The following is a 24,341-nucleotide window of genomic DNA, read 5'->3' as shown; positions in this document are numbered from 1 at the left end:
CCTTATCAAATAACATTTTTTGATATCAATAATTTGGTTATCTTTTACTAACTTTTTGATTAGCAATTCTTAATATTTTTCTTCAAAAGTGAACAAACTAGTACAACATTGAATGTGCTAGAAAAATTCAACTAAGTTAGGCAAAAATATAATAATTTATGAATATATCATCTCAAACAAAGTCTTAAATTTTGAATTTTGTGGATGAAAAAAAATGGAATTAAAAGAGAAAATCTCCCATTTTTAAAATGAACTGTTAAATTTCTTAAAAAATATAAGTTATTATCGAGTTAATGCATATTTCGTACCAATAATATAATTATAAAGTATAATAATTTAAGTCTTCTTCATATCCTTGAGGTTGCTTCATTTCACATTCCACAAAAATTGGTATGCAAGTAACCAATGGGGCCATAAAGTAAAACCGAGTAGCCGACCTCTTTTACATGCTCCAATGGAATGACTTGTAGTTGACCTGGCGTCAATGCCATTTGTTTCATAGTCACTCACTTTTGGTTTTCCTTAGGTTGTGACGTAACATGTATGCATACGTGAAGTTGCTTTTGATGACCACAAACAAAGGTCCATTAACCATGAGAATCTCCTTTTCCCATTTGATGACCACAACTGTGACTGTGGTTTACCTTGCTAGAGAAGTTTTCTGCAAACTATTTATTTCCTTTAGGTGTAAGGGATTCTTTATATCTCGTGTCGTTTGTTTTGCGTTGCATATGATATTATATGATATCATTCTTCTAGAGATTACCTTGTTGAGAAAGAAGTGGTTAGGAGAAAGAAAATGGAGAGAAGTTATAGCGCCAAAGAGGAAGGTCTTGATTTGGTAGAGAGAGTATTTTCTTGGACTATCAAGGATGTTCTCAACGACAACCTCTGCAAAGACAAGGTTGTTCCCCCCCATTAAAAGATGTCAGAAACTCATCAAACCATTTTTTCGTTATTTTGATTTTGCTGCTTTGGTTAAATACAATGGATGGAAAAACATGAAATTTGTTTTTCATTTGATCCCCCCGTACCTTATATTTTCTTACACCTTAGTTGTCCTTTGTTTTTCCAATTTAAAATAGATAATTTATATTAGAACCTTAGCACTCTTAGCAAGCCATGTGCTAAATAAATCATATATTTTATCTCCTGGACTTTTTTATATTAACTTGATCGTTTTATGTCCTTAATGCTTTCTGCTTTTTCTTAAGGTCCCATTTTTTTTAATGAATTTTTAATTACATCTAAATTAAAAAAAAAATTATAATCTAGTTTTCCTATAAATTTTGTTATTAGAACCGATAGAAAAATAACAATTTGTGAAGGTTTTACTAATTTCAGAGACCCAGTTACAAAAATTATAGAAAATCAAGTATTCAATCACAAATTTTTAGTTTAACAACTTAATTAAGAATTCTAAAAAATTCAAGGACCTACAGAGATACTAATGTTTTTATATGGTTTGGCATATGTGCTACTAACTTTATGTGCATAAAATATCAGGAATGTTTTTATCATCTATTAGGAGAATCCACATGCCTTAACATATTAGCAAGTTATGGTATCCCCCTAAAGATAATAATCAAAATATGCAAAGCATGAAGCATTGTTTTATCTCAGGTACAGAAGATCCCAGATACATTCTTGTCAACAACAGATTACTTGAACTGCTTCATTCCTCCACTGATTGAGGAGACTCACAGCGACCTTTCTTCAAGCTTGAAAGGCGTGTCACGGGCTCCCTTTTGTGAAATCTCGAGCGTTGAACTTGAAAGGTCAAGAAGCTCCATACCTACCAAGAACTTGTTCTACCAGATTTCAGTGAAGAGAACCAACAATGATGCGAATGGAAAATATGAGCCTGAGGTTGGAGATCTCATTGCCTTCACAGATATCAAACCGAAAACGGTAGATGACTTGGACAGGCCCAAAAGAGAGTACCATATTGGTTATGTTCATGCAATAAAAGAAAGTACTGACAAGATCTCAATACTTTCATCCAAAAGCTTTAACATGGACATTCAGTTTGCCTTGAGGAGCAACAATGCACCAAGCCTTTTTGCCTTGAGGAGAGACAATGCACCAAAGCTTTATGCCTTCTATCTTTTGAACCTAACAACAAATGTTCGAATTTGGAAAGCCTTGAACTTTCAGCTGGAGGGTGCAAGCATGACCATGATTAAGAAAGTGCATCAAGCTGATTCAAATGTAAGAACCAAGTCAATTCATAACGAGATTTTTTATTACTTGATAACATACTACTTGAGCATTTTTACTTATTTATGTTGCATTGGGAATGGATACTAATTTTTAAATGTTCACACTAATTTTTAAATGTCCGTGCATTTGTGGCACAAATTACATATTAGTCTAAATTCATGTTTAGAATGATTTTAAAGAAATTTTCTATTAGAAATAAAGAGTTTTTTTTTTTAATAAATACACTCTAAAAAACTCTTCTAAATTTATTTCCAAAACATGTTCATAGTAGGATTCTCTACGCAGTTATCAAGGAACATGTTTGCCTTAATAACTAATGACAGGCATGTACTATTAGTGCAAGTGTTTTAGGCATCAACCAATCAAAAAATCATCCTTGATATTATTTTTAAAGCAGTTATAATTAAAGTAAAGAAACTTACCATACATGACAAACTCAATTTGTGATCAGATGATAATGTAAAAAAACCTTTTAACTCTCTCTCTCACTCACTCTCTCTCTCTCTCTCTCTCTCTCTCTCTATATATATATATATATATATATATATATAATTATATATTATTTATTTATAACTAATTCTTGCTTTATATTTTACAGAGTGGAGAGAACTGCCAACTTTGCTTTTCTGGGGAAAACCATAGTGTGGCTTGTTCTAGTGTACAAAACATAATCATGTCTCAGAATCTGAATGAATCTCAGAAAGATGCAGTTTTAAGCTGTGTTACTTCAAGCGAATGTCATCATAATGACACTATTAAACTTATTTGGGGTCCACCAGGGACTGGCAAAACAAAGACAGTGGCTTCCTTGTTATTTTCTCTGCTCAAGTTAAAAACCAGAACACTGGCATGTGCTCCGACTAATACTGCAGTGTTGGAAGTGGCTGCTCGCTTGCAGTATTTAGTTAAGGAGTCACTTGGGCATGATACATATGGCTTTGGTGACATAGTGGTATTTGGCAATAAATCTCGAATGAAAGTTGACGGTTATCAGGGTCTCCATGATGTCTTTCTTGACTATCGTGTAGATAATCTTTTTAAGTGTTCTGGATGGAAACAATCCTTGGAATCAATGATCAAGTTGCTTGAGAACCCCAAAGAGCAATATGGCTTGTATAAGCGTGAGGAAGAAAATAGTATTTGGTCATTGGAAGAATATGCTAAGCAAAAGTACGGTCATGAGGAGAATGATGATCCTCTGACTCTGACATTAGAGCAATTTTTGAAGAAGAAATACACTTCCATTGAAGAGCAATATCTTTTGTACAAGGATGAAAAAAAGAAAAGTATCAAGACACTGGATCAATTTTTTATGCATAGATTCTGTTCCAATAGAGAGGAACTCGAGGTATACATGCGAACCTTGCATAAAAACCTACCAACTTCTTTAATTCCGTTTGAGGAGATAAAGAAAATGTATGAAGCTCAAGATTTGCTAAGATCTCTTAAAGCATCTTTGCTTAAAGCCAAGTTGAAGCAAACTTCTGATGGCTGTGAGGATGAAAATAGCCTTCTTGACAGCTTTGGAAGTTTAAGCATAGAGAAGAAGGAAGAGTGCCTCCTCAAACTACGATCACTTTCTCAGACGATTTCACTTCCGAACATCACTGACAAATATGAAATGGCAAAATTTTGCTTGAAGAATGCACGCCTGATTTTCTGTACTGCAGCAACTTCTACTAAATTGTTCGCAGAAGGAATGACACCAATAGAATTTTTAGTTATTGATGAAGCAGCTCAGTTAAAGGAATGTGAATCAACCATTCCATTGCAGCTGCCAGGCCTCCACCATGTAATTCTCATTGGTGATGAGAAACAACTTCCTGCGGTAGTCAAAAGCCAGGTACTCGCTTTTTTTGGTCATTCTTCGTGATTTGGATTGTGTGCACCATTGAGGATCAGTTTCGAATATGATTATAATGATCAAAATTCAGGTTTCTGAAGAGGCTGGATATGGAAGAAGTTTGTTTGAGAGGCTGGTATCGTTGGGATACAAAAGGCATCTGCTTAATGTTCAGTATAGAATGCACCCATCCATCAGCTTATTCCCAAATAAGGAGTTCTACGAGGAGAAACTTTCTGATGCCCCTTTTGTCAGAGAAGTGAGCTATAATAGGCGTTTCCTTGAAGGAAAAATGTATGCTTCATATTCATTTATAAACATAGCTAAGGGTAAAGAACAGAAACCTGATCGTGGATACGGTTGGAAGAACATGGCTGAGGCTGCTGCTGTTTCCAAGATTATTGAAAGCCTTGAAAATGGTTAGTTACTTTTTCCTCCCTCCTCTAGTGTCCAAGTTTGTGTTTGTGAATCGTTAGTTGAATTAATCTCAAAAAAGAAAACTTCTGTTGGATACAATAGTATACCTGGTACCTGACACCTTCCCTTTGCTACAGAATTTCTGGGTACAGGTAAGAAAGTTAGCATAGGAATCATATCTCCATATAATGCTCAGGTGTATGAAATCCAGGAAAGAATTAAGCAGCAAAATTTGGTTTCTGATCCAAACTTCTCTGTTAGTGTTCGTTCTGTTGATGGCTTTCAAGGTAGTGAAGAAGATATAATAATAATCTCCACTGTGAGATCTAATGGGAATGCAAACATAAGTTTTATTTTCAATCGCCAAAGAGCAAATGTGGCACTGACTCGGGCTAGGTATGTTATTTATACATGATACTCACTCATATACTGCATTGCTGCCGTCATTCTGAAAACAGACACAAGTTGATTAAAATCGGGTTTAACTTGTGCAGACATTGCTTATGGATATTAGGGAATGAAAATGCTTTAAGCAGTGGTGACTCTATATGGAGAAATCTAGTCCTTAACGCAAAGGAAAGAGACTGCTTCCATAGTGCCGATGATGACAAGAAACTGTCAAAGGCCATTGAGGAAGCCTTGCTTATTGAACTACTTGACGAATCCCCGTTTAAGAAACTCAGTCTAGGGAGCACGTCACGAACAACTGGAACCACCTTCAGGTAAGTGGATATTAACCTAGTCATCAACTTTCATTTAACTCATTAATAACCAAATAGGCAATTGAAAAATTAAGTAATATTAGTATAACAAGTACGCAAAAGCATAATGTTCACATTAGATTAGCGTAATTGCTAATTGAAGAACTAATCATTTATCTATATACCAGAGGTTCTTTCAGGGGCAGGGCAAGGTCGCCAAGGTGGTAAGGGTTGAGATTATATATAGATTGCATCGGGAACTGTACGAGTTGTAATAGTTTGCCTGAAGATGGTGTCAGATGTGTCATTTTAGATTACGAAGATCTTAGGGGTAAATCCAGGGCTTTGTAACAGTTTGCTGCCGTAACATAAAATCTCGAGTATCTGCAGATTGCACTGTTGAAAAGTGTAGAGTGAAGAAGGTCATGGTGTGCCAATTCTTAGACTTTAAATCGACGAGGGAGTTAATATATTGTAAGTTTGTGTATAAGGATCAAAATAAAGCACAAATAACTTTAGTAAAATAATGTTATAATAAATACGAATTACGTTTTCCAACTTCAAAGCATTCTTCCACGATCAAATTTCACGGTTGATTACTAACAATTATAAGGCCATGGAAACATTTGTTTGCGCTGCTTCTTATGTTTTGTCACTGAAAGCCCACTATCGCGCCAGTCAGATCACGTGATCAAAAAATAACTCGCATCCCGTGGGCCGTAGGTATTGTACATTTGGCATTATTCTTTCTAGTGTATATTTTCCTCTTAGAAATGCATTTGTGTGTTTCATCATCATCATCATCTTATTATTATGAACAAAAGAATGTAACCAAACCGGTTAGGTTCCCTAGCGGAACCAACAATAGTTGGTTGTAGGCAAAGTATATTATAACCCCAGACAAATCTACCTACAATGTTAAAATGTTATATTAACGACTGCAAGGAAAAAGTTAACTACCTTTATTAATGTGGAGGCTAATTTCAAGTTATACCTATGAAAATACATAGTAAAAGACTAAAGTTTTTCCTTATTGGAGTGAAATTGCTTCATATAGGAGCAAAATTTAAGACACCCACCAAGGGGGAAAAATAATATCCATTATACTACATAAAGTAGTGTGAAAAAAAACGCTACATGGCTATGATCTCAACAACATTTGCAGATCGGATTACCCTGACTAATCTATTCCTCTTTTACATGCAGTTAAATGAATAACTTCAATCACTTCCACTGAAGTTTGTAATTCTTACATTAACTATAGTGCCGATATGAACTTCTGAATTTTTGTCTGTGCTCTTTCCTTCTCTTCTGGCCCATCAAGGTCACCAATATTGTCATGATACTCCTGAAACACCAAAAGAAGAAATTCCAATATATTTGAGCCTCTGCTGTTTCTTTATTATATTACTAGGTTTCTAGGAGTGATGCACTGAATCACTCAAACACACAAGTGGGGAAACTAAGCATGGCCAGAAAAGGGAATACAATTAAATTACCAAGATTAAAGTAAAAGGTTCAAAAGGTTGCAACCTTAAGCACAGGCACACTTCAGTCAATGCACTTCTCAGGGATAATCATGTTCACAGATGATTATTTTGAAACTTCATTTTGGGGGCGGGGGGAATGATAAGGGAGTAAAATATTATTCTTTACTAAATCATGAGATTGCTGGTGCCTTGAAATATGGCAAATTGATATTTTTAAGTTGAGCATCAGACTTCATCAACGCATCCTCCACACAGAAACCAACATTAAAGATAATATGTATATCATTGAGGACATATACCTGAAGTATATCCTCGATATGCTTCTTACTAAGTTTGTTCTGCTTGAGAAGTAGCTCAATTCTCCCTCTCATTTGTGGATGCCTGACCACACAAAATTTAATTAACACTAGTCAGGTGAAAACATCTATATCAAAGCTCTTGACATTAACAATATATACTGATACAAATACTTACTCTGAGCACCATATATGACCCAAAATGACAGCAATCAACTGCAGAACCATATATAAATTATCAGTGCACAAGAACAACTGGTTTTTACTAAAATTCTTCCTAAATGCAATTTGAGATGGAAAGAAACTAAACCTGTATAAAATCCATTGGGTAAAACAGTTGATTATGTACAAAGAACATATGTTTCCCAAACCACAAGAAAACATAAAAAGAAATTACTTTTATAAAGTAATTACAGATGAGTTCATAAAACAGCAAAAAACTACTGCTATGTCATTCTCAGCAACAGTTAGTGTATTAAAATAAAATAAAATCTTACCTGAAGAGTATAAAGTCCAGATTCTAGTTTACGGTTGTATTTTTCATCATCATCCATCTAAAAATTACAGAAATGTTAGATTGAATTTTTTTTGGTTATTTCAATGAGATGTAGAATCATAATAAGTCAACTACCTCAAAGTCATCAAGCTCAACTTGATTCAACCGTTCAGTTTCTGCTTTGACTCTATCTGAATATCTGGTGAAGGACAACTCAGTATGTTCAAATGATAATACAAGCTTTAAATCAAGAGCTTACTACCATAAATTTTACAGTTCTATACAGGCAAGGATGTAGACAATCTTTAAGCTTGATAAATAGCAGCTTGAAACAAAATAAAATAAGTTAATTGGGTCCTGTTAACAAGTGTGCTAAGTGTACCAGTTAAGAAATCAATAAATAGAAGTTTTTATTTGAAATCACAGTAGAGGTGCATTGGTAACATTAAATGCTACACTTCCCTATGAAATCTTTCTACTTCTAATTCCTTAACCAATGTCAGTAGGGCACTAATTAACATTCTCCATGTTCCATAATCATGAACTTCACAAAGAGAAGAAAACAAGTGCACCCTACCTGATGTATAGTTCCATTAGCCTGTCTATCTTCTCGCACTCATTTTCAACAAATTTACTTAATAATCTTTCTCTCCTAGAACCCCTCAAGATTCCACCTGGTAAAAATATAGAGCACTGAAGTTCAAAATCGGGATTCAAACCATGAATAGAAATGCCTATTTTCTGAATTGCAAATTGAACTGTACAGTGATTCATAAGATTCATGATTAATAAAAAAAATAACATATACAACAAACAAAGAGATAGAAGTACAAATTCATGATCAATAACTAAAACATAAATATAGAAATAACTTAAAATAAAGAAACACATCAAAAGTCAAAAACATATATATAGTGTGGAAAGAGGAATACACATGCAGTGGCAGACAATGACCAGAACCTGCAGTAAAATAGTGTGGAAAGAGAATCATGCAAAGCACAGTGGGGGAGAGGCAAAGAAAACAAGAAATAAGCAAAAGAGATGCACATGAAGAATGGGCCACCCCGGGTCTGACTGGAGGGAAAGAAATGGCTGATTCCCTCTCTTCTCAACTATTTTTTTGGGGCAAAAAATTTCCAAGGGTTTTCAGAACTGTGCACGGCCTGATCCAGTTAGATGTGTGACCAAGCTGTAGTAGAATCATGTGATTCAGCCTCAATCACAATTTCTGTGATTCAACATTAACTCAAGTGATTCATGATGCAATTCAAGCGCCAAAACATGTTAGCATTCAATTCGCATTGCCAGTCACTAGAATTCTATATTAGGAATCATATCATATCACATGAATCATACGATACTGATAACAATGGTATACACATTCGTCACTGAAATGCACATTTCAATTTCATGATTGGATACACTTAATGTCACTTTGAACAATTAAAAAATTTGGCATCATTTTCATATATAAATAACATGTAATAGACACCAACAACATTTTAATCCATAAGGGCATGTACTACATTGCAGACATTGGCAACAATGCCAGAGTAAGACACCTTTACAGACAACAACCTGGCCTTATCCCCCTAAGCGAGATTGGCTAAATGGAGTGATGCAATTGGGCTCTATCACAAACCAAAATTTTCAGCAACCCATTTAAAGCAAAAACTCTTTCACGTTTGAGACTGACCATGCCCAGTCAAATGCAGGACGCACTGCATATTTGCAGAGCAACTGCAACTTAACCATAATAAATTTTAAAAAAATTACTAATTATGCATACAATCTAGAAACATTGGTCTCTTGTCAAACAAGACATCCTGAGACAAAACTCAAAGAAACCTCACATGCCTGCTTACCAAATAATGATGCAATCAGTGACACAAGACGCTCCTCCATTTCCTCTTGGTACCTTTCTTTCTTGTTCTTCTTACTTACAGGAATCTACACATCAAAATACACAATGTCATTAGAATAATCCATTTGCGACATGTCTACAAAATCACAATTCGCAAACTGACGAAATTCAAACAGACTGAAAGTAACAATACAGCATAACCCATCACAAAAACCAACAATTCAAAATCAAGCAACGCTTTAACTCTCAACAATTCTGCAGTGGGGGCATCAGAGTAAAGTTGTAGTAACACTTGCCTTACCCATGAAAGCTGCAAACGCTGTCTTCAACCCCAAAACATCCACAAAACGTTCACAAGCCGGCGGGTACTTCGTCATCGCAAAATCAAGCGCCCTAATAGCCGACCCATAAGCCAACTTCTTCTGCTTCATGATAATTATCATCAACTCCACCCCTTCAGCCTTCACAAACCGTTCCTTATTCTCCAAAGGCATCAACAAACAACACAAGCAATCAAACAAATTCTCCAACATCTCCTCCTCATCGGAGCTCTTGGGATCCTTAGACTTATACATCGCCACAGCCTGAAGCACCACATCAACCCCATTCATCTGCCCCAACTTCTTCTGATTCACAGTGCTACTCTGCAGCAAAATCGCCAAAATCTCCGAAGCATACTGCTTATTACTATCGAACTCCCTCACCTTGATCTTCCCGAGCAGCCACTTCAAAAGCTTCGTCCTCTCGCACACAATTTCCGCCACCGCGGGCTTCACCTCAATCAAATTCTCCACCGTCGCGAGCGTGCTGTACACGGCGGCGTTCTCGTCGGGGTCGGAATCATTCAGCCGGTGAAGATTCTGAACGAGAAGCTCCAGCGCGCTGTTGTCAACCAGAGCATCGACCAAAACCCTAGCGGAATCGTCGTTGTCGTCGAGAACATCCTCGTCGGTGAGGTCTTGAAGAAGCTGAACGACGTCGATGGCGATGTCGGTGTTGTCGTGGTTGAGGAGGTCGACGATGGACGGAACCACGTTGAGGTTGACGAGGTCCGGATAGAGCTCCGGCGCGCCGGCGAGGACCTTGAGCTTTTGAAGCTCTTCGTGGAGCTCGAGTTCGGAATCGGCGAATCGGTCCGGTTGGTTAGGGTATTTGAGGCGCGCTTCAATGTTCTCCTTCAAGCGACGCTCGAAGGAGAGAACGTGCTTCTTTAGGGCGCGGAGATCGAGGACTTCAACGGCGTTCTGCGATTTCTCGATGGCTTCGAGAAGGGAGAGATCGACGGTGTTCGCCTCCGTGGCGACGCCGTTGGAAACGGCGTCGTCGAATTTTCGCTTGGTGGCGGGGTTCCGAGCGTTCGCAACCTCCATTGTCGCCGGAGAAGGAAAACCCTAAGGCAATGTTGTTTTGAGTTTTCTTTTTGTTTGCAGAAGCGTTTAGTTAGCGAGATGAACGACGCGATGTTGTCGTCGTTTAGGAGTGAAAATCAGTGCACTGGAAGAAAACAAAATGTTACTGATGACTGCTAGGTAGTGAATCTAGTGATATGAACGAAGAATGAAAATTTCTATAAATGATTTTTTTTTTACAAAGTGGACCTACTTTTTTTTATATAGGGTAAAACATCAATATAAAATTATTTTTTATTAAATTATAATAATGTTGTTTTCTTTTTAGATTAATATTATCATATTTTTCCTATCAACACAATATGTATTAATATTAGATATAATATCAAGTTCCTTTAAAAAAATAATGGAGTTTATCTTTAAAAAAAATTATAATTTTAGTTCTTTCCACAATTTTGGATCATGTATTTTAAAATAAAGACATTTAATTCTTTTATTTTAAAAATATAAAATTTTAATTATTTTATTAATTTGATGTTTATTAATAATTAATTTTTATCTTTTAGATAATTTATAATCATTTAAATAATATAATATTTAATAATATGATATTTTAGAATAAAAAATTTAAAATAACATACAAAATATTTTATTTTGATATATTTTTACAAATAATTAATATTTATCTTATTAATAAATTTTATTTGTATATTTTTGAACTTTTAAATACTGTTATTAAATATCATACCACTTAAGTATATATAAATTTTAAAATTTGATGATTGATGAATATTAATTTAACGAAAACACAAATTTTATATTTTAAAATTAGAGAATTAAATATCTTCATAATTATAGATTGATAAAAATAAAAAAATAATTGAACCTATTTTTTAATACGGAAGTCTAACTCGATTTAATTTAATTAGAGCTCTTAATAATTATTAATATATATATATATATATATATATATATATATATATATAGACTAACCTACTAAAACATTAAACAACTCATTTCAGGTCGTCATTATGTTAAACTAAAATATAAAAATAAATTTGAACATTCAAAATATGAATATATAAACATTTACATAGTAGTAGTTGGTAATCATGTGAAGGAAAGAATAAAAGAAACCAATAAGTTCAGAAGTTATTATTCATTTTGTTTTGTATCATCTAAGAGAAAAGACAAAATATATGTAAATAAGTTAAGTTATTATATTACTTCTCATTTTCTTATAAAAAAAATAGTAAATAAGGTATCATTATGCCCGTAGTTAAAATTATAGTTATTTTAGTTAATGATTTTGAATCCAAATCATATGCAAGAAAATATATCAAATATATTATTTCTAAGGTATTGACGAATACATTACATGGTATTTTTTCATTAATTATCTTAGAGAATCAGTATGTTTTTATTCTTGGTAGACATATGTTGAATATTGTTCTAGTTGTTGTCAAGGCTATTGATTATGCTCAAAAATATAAGAAGCCAATTTTTGTTATGAAGATTGATTATGAGAAGGCATATGACTCTGTGAAATGGGACTATTTGTTGTTCATGCTTCGGGGATGCGGTGGATGGAAGGTTGTGTATGTGGGGGTAGTCTATCAGCCCTTGTGAATGGGAGTCCTACGGCAGAAGTATCTATTGGTAGGGGATTAAAGCAGGGGGATTCGTTAGCACCATCTCTATTCCTGATTGATGTGGAAGGTCTTAGATTGTTGATGACTAGGGCTTTAGATATGAACCTGTTTATGAGATTACACTTGGGTGGTGAAGGTTCGATGATTTCTCTTTTACAGTTCGTGGATGATACTTTGATTATTAGAGAAGCTACTAGGCAAAATTTGTGGTGTTTAAAGACCATCTTGCACTGTTTTGAGTTAATTTTAGGCATGAAAATCAATTTTCACAAGAGTTGGGTGGTTGGTATCCATTTAGGGGCAGATTTTATTGATTTGGCAGCTGCTTTTTTACATTGTAAGGTGGGTCAACTACCGTTTAAGCATTTGGGCATACCTCTTGGTGCAAATCCTAGGAAGTTGTCTACTTGGAAACCAATACTTGATGGCTTACGTAAGCGTTTATCCTCTTGGAAGCATAGGCATTTGTCCGTTGGGGGGAGGGTGACCTTAATTAATTCGGTTTTGAATGCTATGCCCATCCATTTTCTTTCATTTTTTTAAAACATCGAACTCAGTGATTAAGGAAATTGTGGTCATCCAACGTGATTTCTTGTGGAGAGCTGTCAAGGATGGCTCAAAGATTCCTTGGGTAAGATGGGAAATGGTGTATAAGTTTAAGGTTGAGGGTGGACTAGGAATCAAGGATGTAAGATTGTTCAATTGGGCACGACTAGGGAAATGGGTGTGGAGGTGCATGCTTTCCCCGGGTATGTTGTGGGCTAAAGTTCTTCATGGTAGGTATGGGCGCATTGAGTCCTTTTCTAATTGCTCTAATGTGGATAAGAGGGCTTCTTGGTGGTAGAAGGATATAGTGTGTGTGCTACAACAAGGAAATTTTTGGTTAGATGAAAAAATTGATTGTTGTATTGGTGATGGCACTAGGACCCGATTTTGGGAGGGTAAGTGGATAGGGGGTTTGTGCTTGTTGGATGTCTTCCCTGTTTGTACTCCTTTGCCATTGATCCTTTGTCAGTGATGGCACATAATGGAACTTGGGAAGGATCTACGTGGGTGTGGCAGATTAAGTGGAGAAGAGAACCTTTTGTCCATGAAGTTAGTAGTGTGAATACCTTGTTGGATATGCTTTAAGGCTTGCAGATTTTCCCTTCTAAACAAGATTATTGGAGATGGATTTGTGACAATGATGGTGTATTCTTAGTGAAAAGTGCATACCTTTGGCTGCAGTGCTTGGTGGGTGGAGAACCTAGATATTTTTCAGATTTTCAACAAATTATAAAGTCTTTGGAAAAGCAAGGCTCCAATCAAGTGTTTGGTGTTTTGTTGGCAGGTGTTTTTGAATGCGTTTCCGTGCAAATCATTGTTACAAGTTCGTGGTGTGGTGTTGGATAACAATTTATGTTCTTTTTGCTCTCTATTTGCTGAAGACCCTCTTCATCTCTTTCTAATGTGCCCTATGACTTTTAATACTTGGTCAGCTGTGGTTAATTGGTTGGAGGTTGCGGTGGTCCTTCCTAATTCTTTAATTTCTCTTTATTTATATTAGACGAATATTGGTATTTATAAAAAACGTTCTCAGTGTTTTCTGGTGGTTAGGGTTTCTGTTATTTGGTCACTATGGCTTCATCGGAATGTGATTACCTTTCAGCAAGGTGTTAAGGATTGCAAGGAAGTGTTGGACAACATTAAATTGCGTTCATGGAAGTGGATAACTAATTCTGTCCCTGGATGTTCTTTTAGTTACATTAACTGGTATTATAACCCGAGTTTATGTTTCTCATAGTTTCTGTTTTGGTTCTGATTTCTAATTATGTCTCTGTGTTTCTTATAATGGGTTGGAGTACTCCTTGTACTTTTTTTTAATTTAAATTTTTTTTGCTTATAAAAAAAATATTACTAACCCTAAACCCTAAACCCTAAACCCTAAACCCTAAGCACCAAATAGGTTCCATCAAATTTAGCCAAAATCTTTATTTGAACCAAATTGATTGTAATTATTCTTTTTATATTAACTTTGATAATGTAACTAATTGGCTCACATGCTTGTTGATTAACCAAATCGATATAAACGGTTTAATACTAGCAAGTCGACAGTTAAAACAAGCATATAAGAGTTTTTCTTGTTGCTTCTTAATAATACATCTGATGAGAGCAACTTGTTGCAATATATTAATCATTAAAATGGGACAAACAACCATTAGGCGAAGGTGAGAGAACAAAGTTTAGGTTTCTTGATACAAATAAGAAAATTTAATGCTTTTCATAAGTAACTTGACTTCACTCGGGGAACATTAGAAAAAACAAATTCTCTGGTGATGAAGATGGAAAAGCCAATTTCATTGATGACATTGACTAGAATCAAAATCTAAATTTCTAAATGTTGAAGAATAGGTGTCTCGATGACTAACTTGAAAAGACTTTTGAAATAATGTGTAAAAAAAGTGACCAAACGAGAGAAAGAGCACATAAATAAAGATTTTAAATTAGCTCGACTGAATTTTTTTAAAAGAGGATTTCACTATTATAGTACAAATATTACCGGTAGGTAATTTCTTTAATATAACATAGATGTAATGATTTTTAAAATTTGATGGGGGTGATTAAACATTTAATATGATACTTTATGAGATGACTTTGTAAAATGTGAAGTCATTTTGTATGCATATGGATTGACCTAGATGGATTCTGGTACAAGGTCGTCATAGAATTTAACGGCTAAAGTTGTTCAATTTTTTTTAAACACATACTTATTAGGTGTGAATTTTGGTTTTTTTTTTTTTTTTCTTCAACCCACCTCCAATGTTACTTCACTAATAGTTTCTCTTCATCGACCTGAAGCGTGATTTCACCAAGTCGAGAAATACTTTTTAGATTGGTTAATATGGGTTGTGGTTAAGTTATAATTTTTTTTTTATCAACTTAGCTTGACTAAAAAAGAATTGTTTTCTTATAAGAAAATACTTATGATCACTTAAAAAATAAGATAAATAAAGTAGATAGAACCTTAACAATATAAAGGTGAAAATTAATTGAGTTTTAGTACTTTAAAGTAATTTTTTTTATTATTTAAGAAGAATGATTTTATTAAAGAGCACATAATATATTATAACTAGAACAAAAGTTCCATGAGACAAAAGCAGCTAAAAGTCTAAGCTCTATTCATAAACAAACAAACAAGTTTAAAATTGAATTCAAGTCTCATGTAATCAAACATTAATATTTTAGCTCCAACAATTTAAATTCAATTGCTTGAAAATGGAAAGGTGCAAAGAGTGAGTATTGAAAGAGCATTTCATAATCAAGCTAAAGGTGGATTATAGTGATTTTTGTTTTGGTCGTCTCTAGGTCAAGTTCATGTATTTTAATATTCCCTGTTATTACTGACTTTATATTTTAATATTTAATAATCCTAGAACTAAGTAAGAATGGGCAAGTAAGAATGGGCAAGTGTTTGGCCGAAAATAAAAATGAACAATTATAAAACTGACTTTGTATGTTGATAGAGTGATTTAACATGTTTAGAATTTGGTCCTTTGAAGATAGAGATAAGCATTCACATGGATAGGAAGTAAAATAAGAAGAAAAAAAAAATAGAAACATAAAAATTAGAATGAAATTTTTTTTTTGTTTGGATTGATGAAATTAAGAAAGAAAGGAATAAAGCAAAATTGAGATTTATTATTGGTTTATATATATATATATATATTTTTTTTTCTATTATAAAGGCTTGTATTTTCATTTCTTTTACAAATTATTATTTAATCATGTCAGGTTAACTTCAAAATTGAGATTTATTTGGTTTTTGCTACAGGTAAAAGGCTCATGGATATGAAAGATTAATTTCAACAATACATTATTTATCGAATTGTTACTCATAATATTAGTCTTTTTTTTTAAGTTAAATTTGCTTTTCAATCATAATATTAGTTTATAAAATTGTTATTTAAATTTGTTTTTAAATCATAATATTAAGGTATTTTTTAGTTATTTATCAGTCAACTTTAAAGTCACATATTTATTTTGACGTGACAAGTAAAATCACAATTTAATTATGCTTATCGTTCCTTTATAATCTTTTATTTGAGAATTGGTCTTCATTTGTTTAATTATGTTATTTTATATTATTTTAGTTTTCAAATTTTAAATTTAAATAATTTTAATCTATATGATAAAATTAATAAAGCTGATATAGGAATCCACCACTCTTCCTATTTTTAAAAATCGAAAGTCTATAAATTATTTGAATTGATTAATACATTATACAATCACTATATTATAATTATACAATTGTATAAAAAGAAATATATCTTATAATAATTTTTATTTTCATTTTTATATGAATATCTTTACTCCTTGATTTTCACATGACATATATTTTATTTATTTTATTTTTAATTTAAAAATAAATATAAAAACACTAATACTAATACTGTAGCATGTCACACACATACGGGAGTACACACACATATATATATATATATATATATATATATATATTTTTTTTTTTTTTAAAGTAAAAATAAAATAAAACAAATATTATACTATAAAAAAGAAGGTACTTTATGCTTACATTAAAAAAATATTTATTATTTTTATAAATAGCTACTTATAAATAATTATAGAGTAAAATAAAAAAATAAAATAAAGGACAAAAACTGCATGTAAATATAAAAATAAACAGTAATTTAAAGGAGTATTTTCAATATACAATTCTTCTAAAAAAACAAAAATTCTTTCCATGATGATATAAATAACACTAATAACACTATTAGTTAATTTCATTTTTATTCCACAGCATTATACAAATTTAATTTTATATTGTCTTGATTTAAAAAAAAATTAAAAGCAATTATTTTATTAAAATCCCTTAGATGTAGGACAAAGGATGAAAAAAGAGCCAAAATGGATGAAAAAGAGAAAACAATTTCGTGAACGGCAGGATTCGAACCTGCGCGGGCAGAGCCCACATGATTTCTAGTCATGCCCGATAACCACTCCGGCACGTCCACTTTGATGTCAAGGTTGCAAAACTTTTAGAATAAAATAGTTTTATTTTAATTATTGTTTTGAAATATAAATTATGGTGACACATTAAGGTCCTCGTAAAACGTAACGTGAAGAAGTTTGGCATGGTTTGGAATGGTTCATGAAATGTACAATACTTTTATTTTTTATTTTTTACAAAACTTAATTACAGTTTTATAAATCCAATTTTTTTGTTATTTAATTAAAATTAAAATTTTATTTTGATAATATACATAAATAAATATCAATAAAATTTACATTAAATCTAATTATATAATACTAAATTAAAACTCTAATTTTAATTAAAATAACACAATTATATTTTAAAAAATTGTATATAAATTCTGTCTCGGTTACAAATGCTGGCATGAAAAATTTGGCAAATGGTTCGAAGCATACAGTTCCTGCTTATTTACTTGTTATTATTATTATTATTATTATTATTTTAAAATAATTTAAAATTCCTGCTACCCATCACTCTGAAAATTAGTTGCCTAATAAGAAATAGTTCATCCTCTGAAAATTACCAACCAAAAAAATACTCGAAAGGTTTAAAATTTTAAAATATTAAAATTATGTAAATATTTTATCTGAAGTTATTGACACTTCTAAGTCATTGAGTGATTCGAAGGATGAGTCAGAGGAATTTTTTTTTTGTTTTGAAAAATATAGCATTCCTCGTTCCGAATAGAATATAATCCAGCTTTTATATTTAGTTAATATAATTCTTAATTTTGATGTAGTAAAATATATTGGTTACATTAGTTAAATAATTTAAATAAATTTTACCTCATAAATATAGAATAACAAATTAAACTATGAAGAAATTAAACACAAATGATTTTCATCTCCATAAAATCAACCTCACATCCATAGCTTTAAGTGATTTTAAATTAGTATCTAAATTTACACACAATATTTGACTGGAGGAATGGAAAAAAGGTTTATTTATAATTTTTTTCTTTAATTTTTAGGAAGGGGTAAAGTGAATAGAAAACAAAATTCTTTCTAATATAATTTTAGTTCTTCTTCAATTTGGAGGGTGATAAGATTTTCAAACATTTGTAGTATAATGTTCAAAAAAAAATTTATTTATATTTTAAATTTAAAAGATTTAAAGGTAAATTAATTTTTTTTAAATCTCTATTATCTTCTTGTAAACTAAAAAAAATAAAAAATTAACCAAACAAAATTTCAGTTCCTTTCTTCCCTCTTCTCTCATCCATAAAAAATTACCTCTCTATTCCTTTGAACTAAATAGAACTTTAAATTGTTATTTACAAAAAAGAAGAAAATAATTACAATAAAATTAAATTATTTTATAATATTTTTTTGTTAAAAGTCTCATATTGAATAAAAAATAAAATTCAATATGGTACTTAAATCTTGAGTCTCTCCCACAAAATAAATTAGTCTTTTGAGTTCCGTTCTCCTCATATGCTTAAGTTCTAACGATTGATCTTTTTCATTAAGAGTTGAGCTATAGAAAGGGTTACTTATAAACTAGATTAAGATATAAACTGAATACTAATGTGTGAATGAAGTAGCTAAAGAGAAAATGACTACCATCCAGCTAATGTCGATAAAGTGATGGCCCTACCATCGAGTTAATGTCGATTAAATGATGTCTTTACACTTCAATCAATATCCAATGTGAAGCTATATATTACCTTTCGTGATTATGCAAATGTGAATAGACATAGGCTACCTTTGGTGATTAAATCTATAATTTTATTTTTATTTTTCTCATCAAATTAATAAATAAATAATGATAATTCATTTTTCCATTGGATGATCACATAACAAATACCAAATAAATTGAATCAGACATATATATAACAAATAATTATCAAAACAAAATTATTAACATATGTAACTAATTAAAACAACAAGTAATTTTTAAATAGCCTTTTAATTACATATTAGATATTATTATTTTTTTTATCATATTTTATTCCCATAAACATTTTGTAAATTATTTGACACTAAAATCAGATAACAAATTTGATATATAATTAAATAGAATATGTCATATTTGTATTTTTGGCAATTTTTAATTAATTTAATTCTATTATCTCATTATTTTCTTAAACAAATTATTATTTTATCTTTAAAGTATTGTCGATCTCAAGTTAATAAAAAAGTATTTACAATATTTATATTCGTCCTTTATTGTCGATTTCATCAAAAAGTTCAAATTTTGATACATTAAACAAATTAATTTTATAAACAACAAACTCATTAAAATAATACAGTAAAAAAAAAAAATAATTTAATTTCAGATTATTAAAAAATATTAGTAAAAAAGAATGAAAGACAATAGACAATATTGTGTTATGACAAAAATTACTATAGAAAAACAATAATTAACACTCTTAAAACTCACTTTCCTTATATAATATAAAAGAAACTAGTGTATTAAAAAATAATGAAAAATACTTTTAATATTAACAATTAATATCTCAATGATAATATTAAAATAATTAACTTTTATAAATATTTTTTTTTGTACTTGAGTTATAAGGCTCTCCTATAATCTTTTGAGTTGGAGTCTTTAGTCTTTACCATCTTTTAAAGCGGTCAAAACTTTAAATAAGATCTTATAATTTTAAGTGTTTTTCTTGAAGATAATTTTAAAAAATCTAATGCGGTCAAAAACTTTGAACAGGGTCTTATAATGTTAATTTTAATTTTTGACAGTTCATTCACTTTTTTTTAATTTTTATTAAATAAATAAGTGAGTGATGATTAATATGCGTTGGCGAAGATTGGCATTGCCGCATAATCTCATCTTCCAGTGTATTCGATTCTCAGAGAGAGTGTTTGTAGTAGCATGGCTCCGAAAAGGGTTCTTATCCTCTGCGGGGACTTCATGGAAGACCTCGAAGTAACTATCTTCACACTCTTCTCAATTCAATTCAATTCAATTCAATCAATTCAATCATTCCTCGTGTTTCGTGTTTTCTTGCAGGCCATGGTTCCATTTCAGGCATTGCAAGCCTTCGGTGTCACCGTCGACGCCGTCTGCCCCGGCAAGAAAGCCGGCGATGTCTGCCGCACCGCCATCCACGAGCTTGCCGGCGCCCAGGTTTCACTCATCTTCTTTTCTGCCTTGCAGCATCATGCTTAAATATGAGACTTCAATTGATTTGAAGAGAATAAGGTTTTAATTCATTTGCAAAATACGAGGCTTCAATTGATTACTCTTGCTTAAAATAGGTGTAAACATTAATTTGTGCATGTATGCTGCTTCATATCAAATCTAATATAATTTTATGATTTTAGGCAAAAAAAAAATTAAAAAAAAATTATTTGAGACTTGAGAGTTTGGTTTGAGAATTTCATTTTCTAATTTCACTTTCATTAAAAAAGGATTAAATATGAATATTTGTCAATTTTCACTTGTAGTCCCTCAATAAATTTTATTTAGATTTAGTCCTTTTAAGTTTGCTTCTATTAACAAAAATCTTGATGCTAGAGACCAAAATTTAAATGGGAGGAAATATTCACAGAATAAAAATGAATGTCGACAAAAGTTCAGAGATTAAAATTAGTAAAAAGAAATTATTCAACCCAAAGAGTGAAAATCGATAGACACTCAATGATTAAAAATATATTTAATCTTAAAAGAATGACACTTTATGTTCACTCTATTTTCTATTTTCAAAAGTTTATATAGGCAATAGTAAAAATAAGGAGTTTAATTTCTACATGTTCTTAGTGTAAAAGGTTTTATCAAAAATCATGTTAGGTATGCCTTTGAAAGTAATTATTGTAAAAGTCACTAAACTTACCATCCAAATCGAAAATGACAATGTAAAATTCTTTTATGCATACAAAACTTACTCAAAATAAAAACTTAAAATGGAAAACAACAAAAAAGTTGATTTGTTTCCCGTAAGAACTTTTCAAAATAGGAAACAAAGAAAAACGAAGTGTCGTTTTTGTAACTAGAAGTAAGAGAGAACATTTTCTTAAACCAGATGACCCTTGATCTATTTCCAGAATTGTGGTTCCAAGAATAGAGCGAACTTTGTAATTTGTATGGTGAAGTTTTAATATTGGATAATGCATTTTGGCTGCTTTCAGACTTATACTGAGACGGTTGGTCACAATTTTGCACTCAATGCAACGTTTGATGAAGTTGATGCTGCAAGCTATGATGGGTTGTGGTTGCCAGGTGGGAGGGCGCCAGAGTATCTTGCTCATATTCCCAGTGTTGTGGAACTGGTGACCAAGTTTGCCAGTTCGGGAAAACAAATTGCTTGCATTTGTCACGCACATTTGATTCTGGCGGCTGCTGGGGTGGTTAAAGGTCTCAAGTGCACAGCTTATCCTGCTGTTAAATCAGTATTGGTTGCTGCTGGTGCTCATTGGGTTGAACCTGACTCCTTGGCAACAACCATGGTGGATGGTAATCTCTTTACTGCATCTACTTATGAAGGGAACCCAGAGCTTATTTGCCATTATGTGAAAGCATTAGGAGGCAAAATAAGTGGCTACAATAAAAGGATCCTCTTTATCTGCGGGGTAGGTTCATTTGTTATTTCCTGAGATACTGCTCAGTGCTCACCTTACTTCTCTTGCATGACTAGTTGTAGGAGTAGAATTTCAGGCATAGAGTTGAGACTACTTGTTTGAGAGGTTCCTAGCCACACAAGGTGTAAGACTATCTTATTACACTGTACCATTGAGTAATTTCACCTAGATTTTGTAGGCCATTTGCCTCAGTTATTTCACCTAGTGTACCCAATAATGTTTTTGTTTTCGGGTTTCATTCATAAAACTTTTCACTTTTATTGTAATGATAATTGATGAAGATGAGTTTTGACAACTTTAATCGTAGGATTACATGGAAGATTATGAGGTCAAGGTGCCTTTTCAGTCTCTTCAGGCTTTAGGATGCCATGTTGATGCAGTTTGCCCCTCAAAGAAGGCTGGTGACACTTGCCTAACTGCTGTGCATGATTTTGAAGGAGATCAAACATACAGTGAGAAGCCAGGACATAAATTTGCTTTAACAGCAACCTTTGATGATGTGGATCCTTCGAACTATGACGCACTTGTCATTCCCGGAGGTCGGGCACCTGAATATTTGGCATTGAATGAGTCGGTCATTGCCTTGGTGAAGCATTTCATGGAAAACAAGAAGCCAGTGGCCTCTATCTGTCATGGCCAACAGATTTTATCGGCTGCTGGTGTTCTCAAGGTATTATTACTGTAAACTCATTACAAACTGTGTCTGTTATTGTTATGTTTCACACATGCAATCAACCTGCATTTGAGTTGAGCGACTATTGATATTGTTTGACTAAAGAAAAAACATGAATTGCATATCTGGAGGTAATCTTGAACTTCAGGTATTTTACTACTGTTTTCTTTGAACTCTTGTTCATTCTACACTAGTTTCTATCCGTCTTCTTTTGGTCGAGTGCTTCTAATTAACTATCCATTATGAATTGATTAAATCTTTGGTCATGGGTTCATCCTTGTTTACTAGAATAATAAGTAATACCTTGTCAGGTTTGATTAATTCTGTCGCCTCTTGAAACTTGAAAGGCTTGATGGATTATTGAATTCTATTGTGGCTTTAGAGATGCTATGATTAGTTATGAGCTTATATAATCCACTCAATGATGTCTTGTCTGTTGCTTATACTTTTCTTAATTTCCTACACGTTTTTCATTGGTGAAAGTGGGTAGAAAAACACAAATGATTATCATTGAATATTATGAATAGGAAAAGAAGATATTTCTGTCATCCCCTTATTTCATTTTATCATCTATTGCTACAGAACTACAATTTTTGGGCTTTGCTTTTGTTATGAGATAATTGATATGCAATGGATAGTAAAATGAAGTCTTAATGCTGCCATGACATACATTTTTGCTGTAACAGGGAAGGAAATGCACTGCCTATCCTGCTGTGAAGCTTAATGTGGTTCTGGCAGGAGCAACATGGCTGGAACCTGAACCCATAAGCCGTTGCTTCACTGATGGAAATCTGGTTACTGGAGCTGCATGGCCAGGGCACCCTGAGTTCATTTCTCAGTTGATGGCACTACTTGGTATTCGAGTATCTTTCTAGTTCTAGCTGCATTTTGTGATGTACCTAATAACAAATGAATAAAGCTTGGCAGTTTCCATATATTATAAATATGAGGATGTGTTTTACTGTACTGTATTTTGTGGTCCTATAATGTGCAAGGCATGGATGCACTTGTTACTTTGAGCATAAGGACTTTTTGGTGGTTGAGTTCAGTTCCTCTGTAATAAAACCATGCAGTATTTGGAGCAGTTAAACGTTATTGGCGCATATAGTAAAGTAAATGATAATGCATTTTACTACACCAAATTTGACATTGTGCTGTATTTGGTTGGTGTAGTGATAAGTAAAGTAAATTTCATGAGAGTTGGATATAGCGTGATATGGTGCCTGGTTATGTACTACGTATGGAATGATTTTATTACACGGGAGTCGAATTCTGCTAGTTTGCAACTTTCTTTTTTCTATGAAATTATTATTTTTCCCAATTTTCACTAGTTGGTCCCTTCGAAGATAGGCAGTACTGTTGATATATATTAATTCAAATAACTTATTTTTAACTCCTAAATTTATTCTTATTAAATAAAATAAAATAAATATTTTAACTTGAACAATGTAAATGTTAAATATTTATTATTTATAATTAAAAATTATAATAAATTGTATATATATATATATATAAATACTATATTTTAATATATAAATTATATTTAAAATTTGTATAAATAGATATTTTTACACAAATTATATTTTAGATTTATGATAAATAATATATATTGTAGTATAAAATTATTTTTATTTAATGATAATTTATTTTAAAATATTAAAATTTATTAATAATTAATCATGATACATAAATATTAAATTATATAAATAGTTAAAAAATTCCTAAAAATCTTTATGTCAAAGAAAAACTTTTGACATTATATTAGACTACAAC

The 24,341-nt window shown here is 32.1% G+C and overlaps 4 protein-coding genes and 1 non-coding gene across 7 annotated transcripts; 3 read left to right on the top strand and 2 right to left on the bottom strand.

Annotated features, from left to right (window-relative positions):
* The first annotated feature begins 619 nt into the window (after positions 1-619).
* LOC109803074 (helicase sen1) lies at positions 620-5,749 on the top strand. Of its 2 annotated transcripts, none has more exons than XM_083071324.1 (7): positions 620-904; positions 1,630-2,211; positions 2,822-4,066; positions 4,158-4,485; positions 4,621-4,879; positions 4,978-5,205; positions 5,373-5,749. In XM_083071324.1, the coding sequence occupies exons 1-7, from the start codon at positions 800-802 to the stop codon at positions 5,410-5,412; spliced, it is 2,787 nt and encodes a 928-aa protein (XP_082927450.1). In that variant the 5' UTR covers positions 620-799; the 3' UTR covers positions 5,413-5,749. The 2 variants fall into 2 exon arrangements, with proteins under 2 accessions (XP_082927450.1, XP_020220132.1); XM_020364543.3 differs by having other exon boundaries at positions 1,624-2,211.
* LOC109803091 (ARM repeat superfamily protein) lies at positions 1,476-10,854 on the bottom strand. 2 transcript variants are annotated; one of them, XM_020364559.3, is made up of 9 exons: positions 9,627-10,854; positions 9,332-9,416; positions 8,044-8,140; positions 7,602-7,665; positions 7,468-7,524; positions 7,149-7,186; positions 6,974-7,055; positions 6,438-6,532; positions 1,476-2,200 (listed from the first exon to the last, which is right to left on the bottom strand). In XM_020364559.3, exons 1-8 carry the CDS (start codon positions 10,698-10,700, stop codon positions 6,443-6,445), a joined length of 1,587 nt encoding a protein of 528 aa, XP_020220148.1. In that variant the 5' UTR covers positions 10,701-10,854; the 3' UTR covers positions 1,476-2,200; positions 6,438-6,442. The 2 variants fall into 2 exon arrangements, with proteins under 2 accessions (XP_020220148.1, XP_020220147.1); XM_020364558.3 differs by lacking the exon at positions 1,476-2,200 and having other exon boundaries at positions 6,124-6,532; positions 9,627-10,853.
* A 1,372-nt stretch (positions 10,855-12,226) lies between these two features.
* On the top strand, positions 12,227-13,175 carry LOC145956466 (uncharacterized). The gene is made up of 2 exons (XM_083072070.1): positions 12,227-12,764; positions 12,889-13,175. Exons 1-2 carry the CDS (start codon positions 12,227-12,229, stop codon positions 13,173-13,175), a joined length of 825 nt encoding a protein of 274 aa, XP_082928196.1.
* A 4,083-nt stretch (positions 13,176-17,258) lies between these two features.
* TRNAS-AGA (transfer RNA serine (anticodon AGA)) lies at positions 17,259-17,340 on the bottom strand. The gene has a single exon. It is a non-coding gene; the product is annotated as a tRNA-Ser (tRNA).
* A 2,745-nt stretch (positions 17,341-20,085) lies between these two features.
* On the top strand, positions 20,086-23,710 carry DJ1D (Class I glutamine amidotransferase-like superfamily protein). The gene is made up of 5 exons (XM_020359767.3): positions 20,086-20,243; positions 20,328-20,444; positions 21,446-21,886; positions 22,203-22,565; positions 23,255-23,710. Exons 1-5 carry the CDS (start codon positions 20,190-20,192, stop codon positions 23,441-23,443), a joined length of 1,164 nt encoding a protein of 387 aa, XP_020215356.2. The 5' UTR covers positions 20,086-20,189; the 3' UTR covers positions 23,444-23,710.
* Positions 23,711-24,341: the final 631 nt, after the last annotated feature.

The sequence above is a fragment of the Cajanus cajan genome, chromosome 3 (genome assembly GCF_000230855.2).
Source record: "Cajanus cajan strain Asha chromosome 3, NIPB_CcT2T_4, whole genome shotgun sequence".
Taxonomy (NCBI): Eukaryota; Viridiplantae; Streptophyta; class Magnoliopsida; order Fabales; family Fabaceae; genus Cajanus; species Cajanus cajan.
The sequence above is the reverse complement of the archived record's forward strand: the minus strand, read 5'-3'. Positions and strand labels throughout refer to the sequence as shown.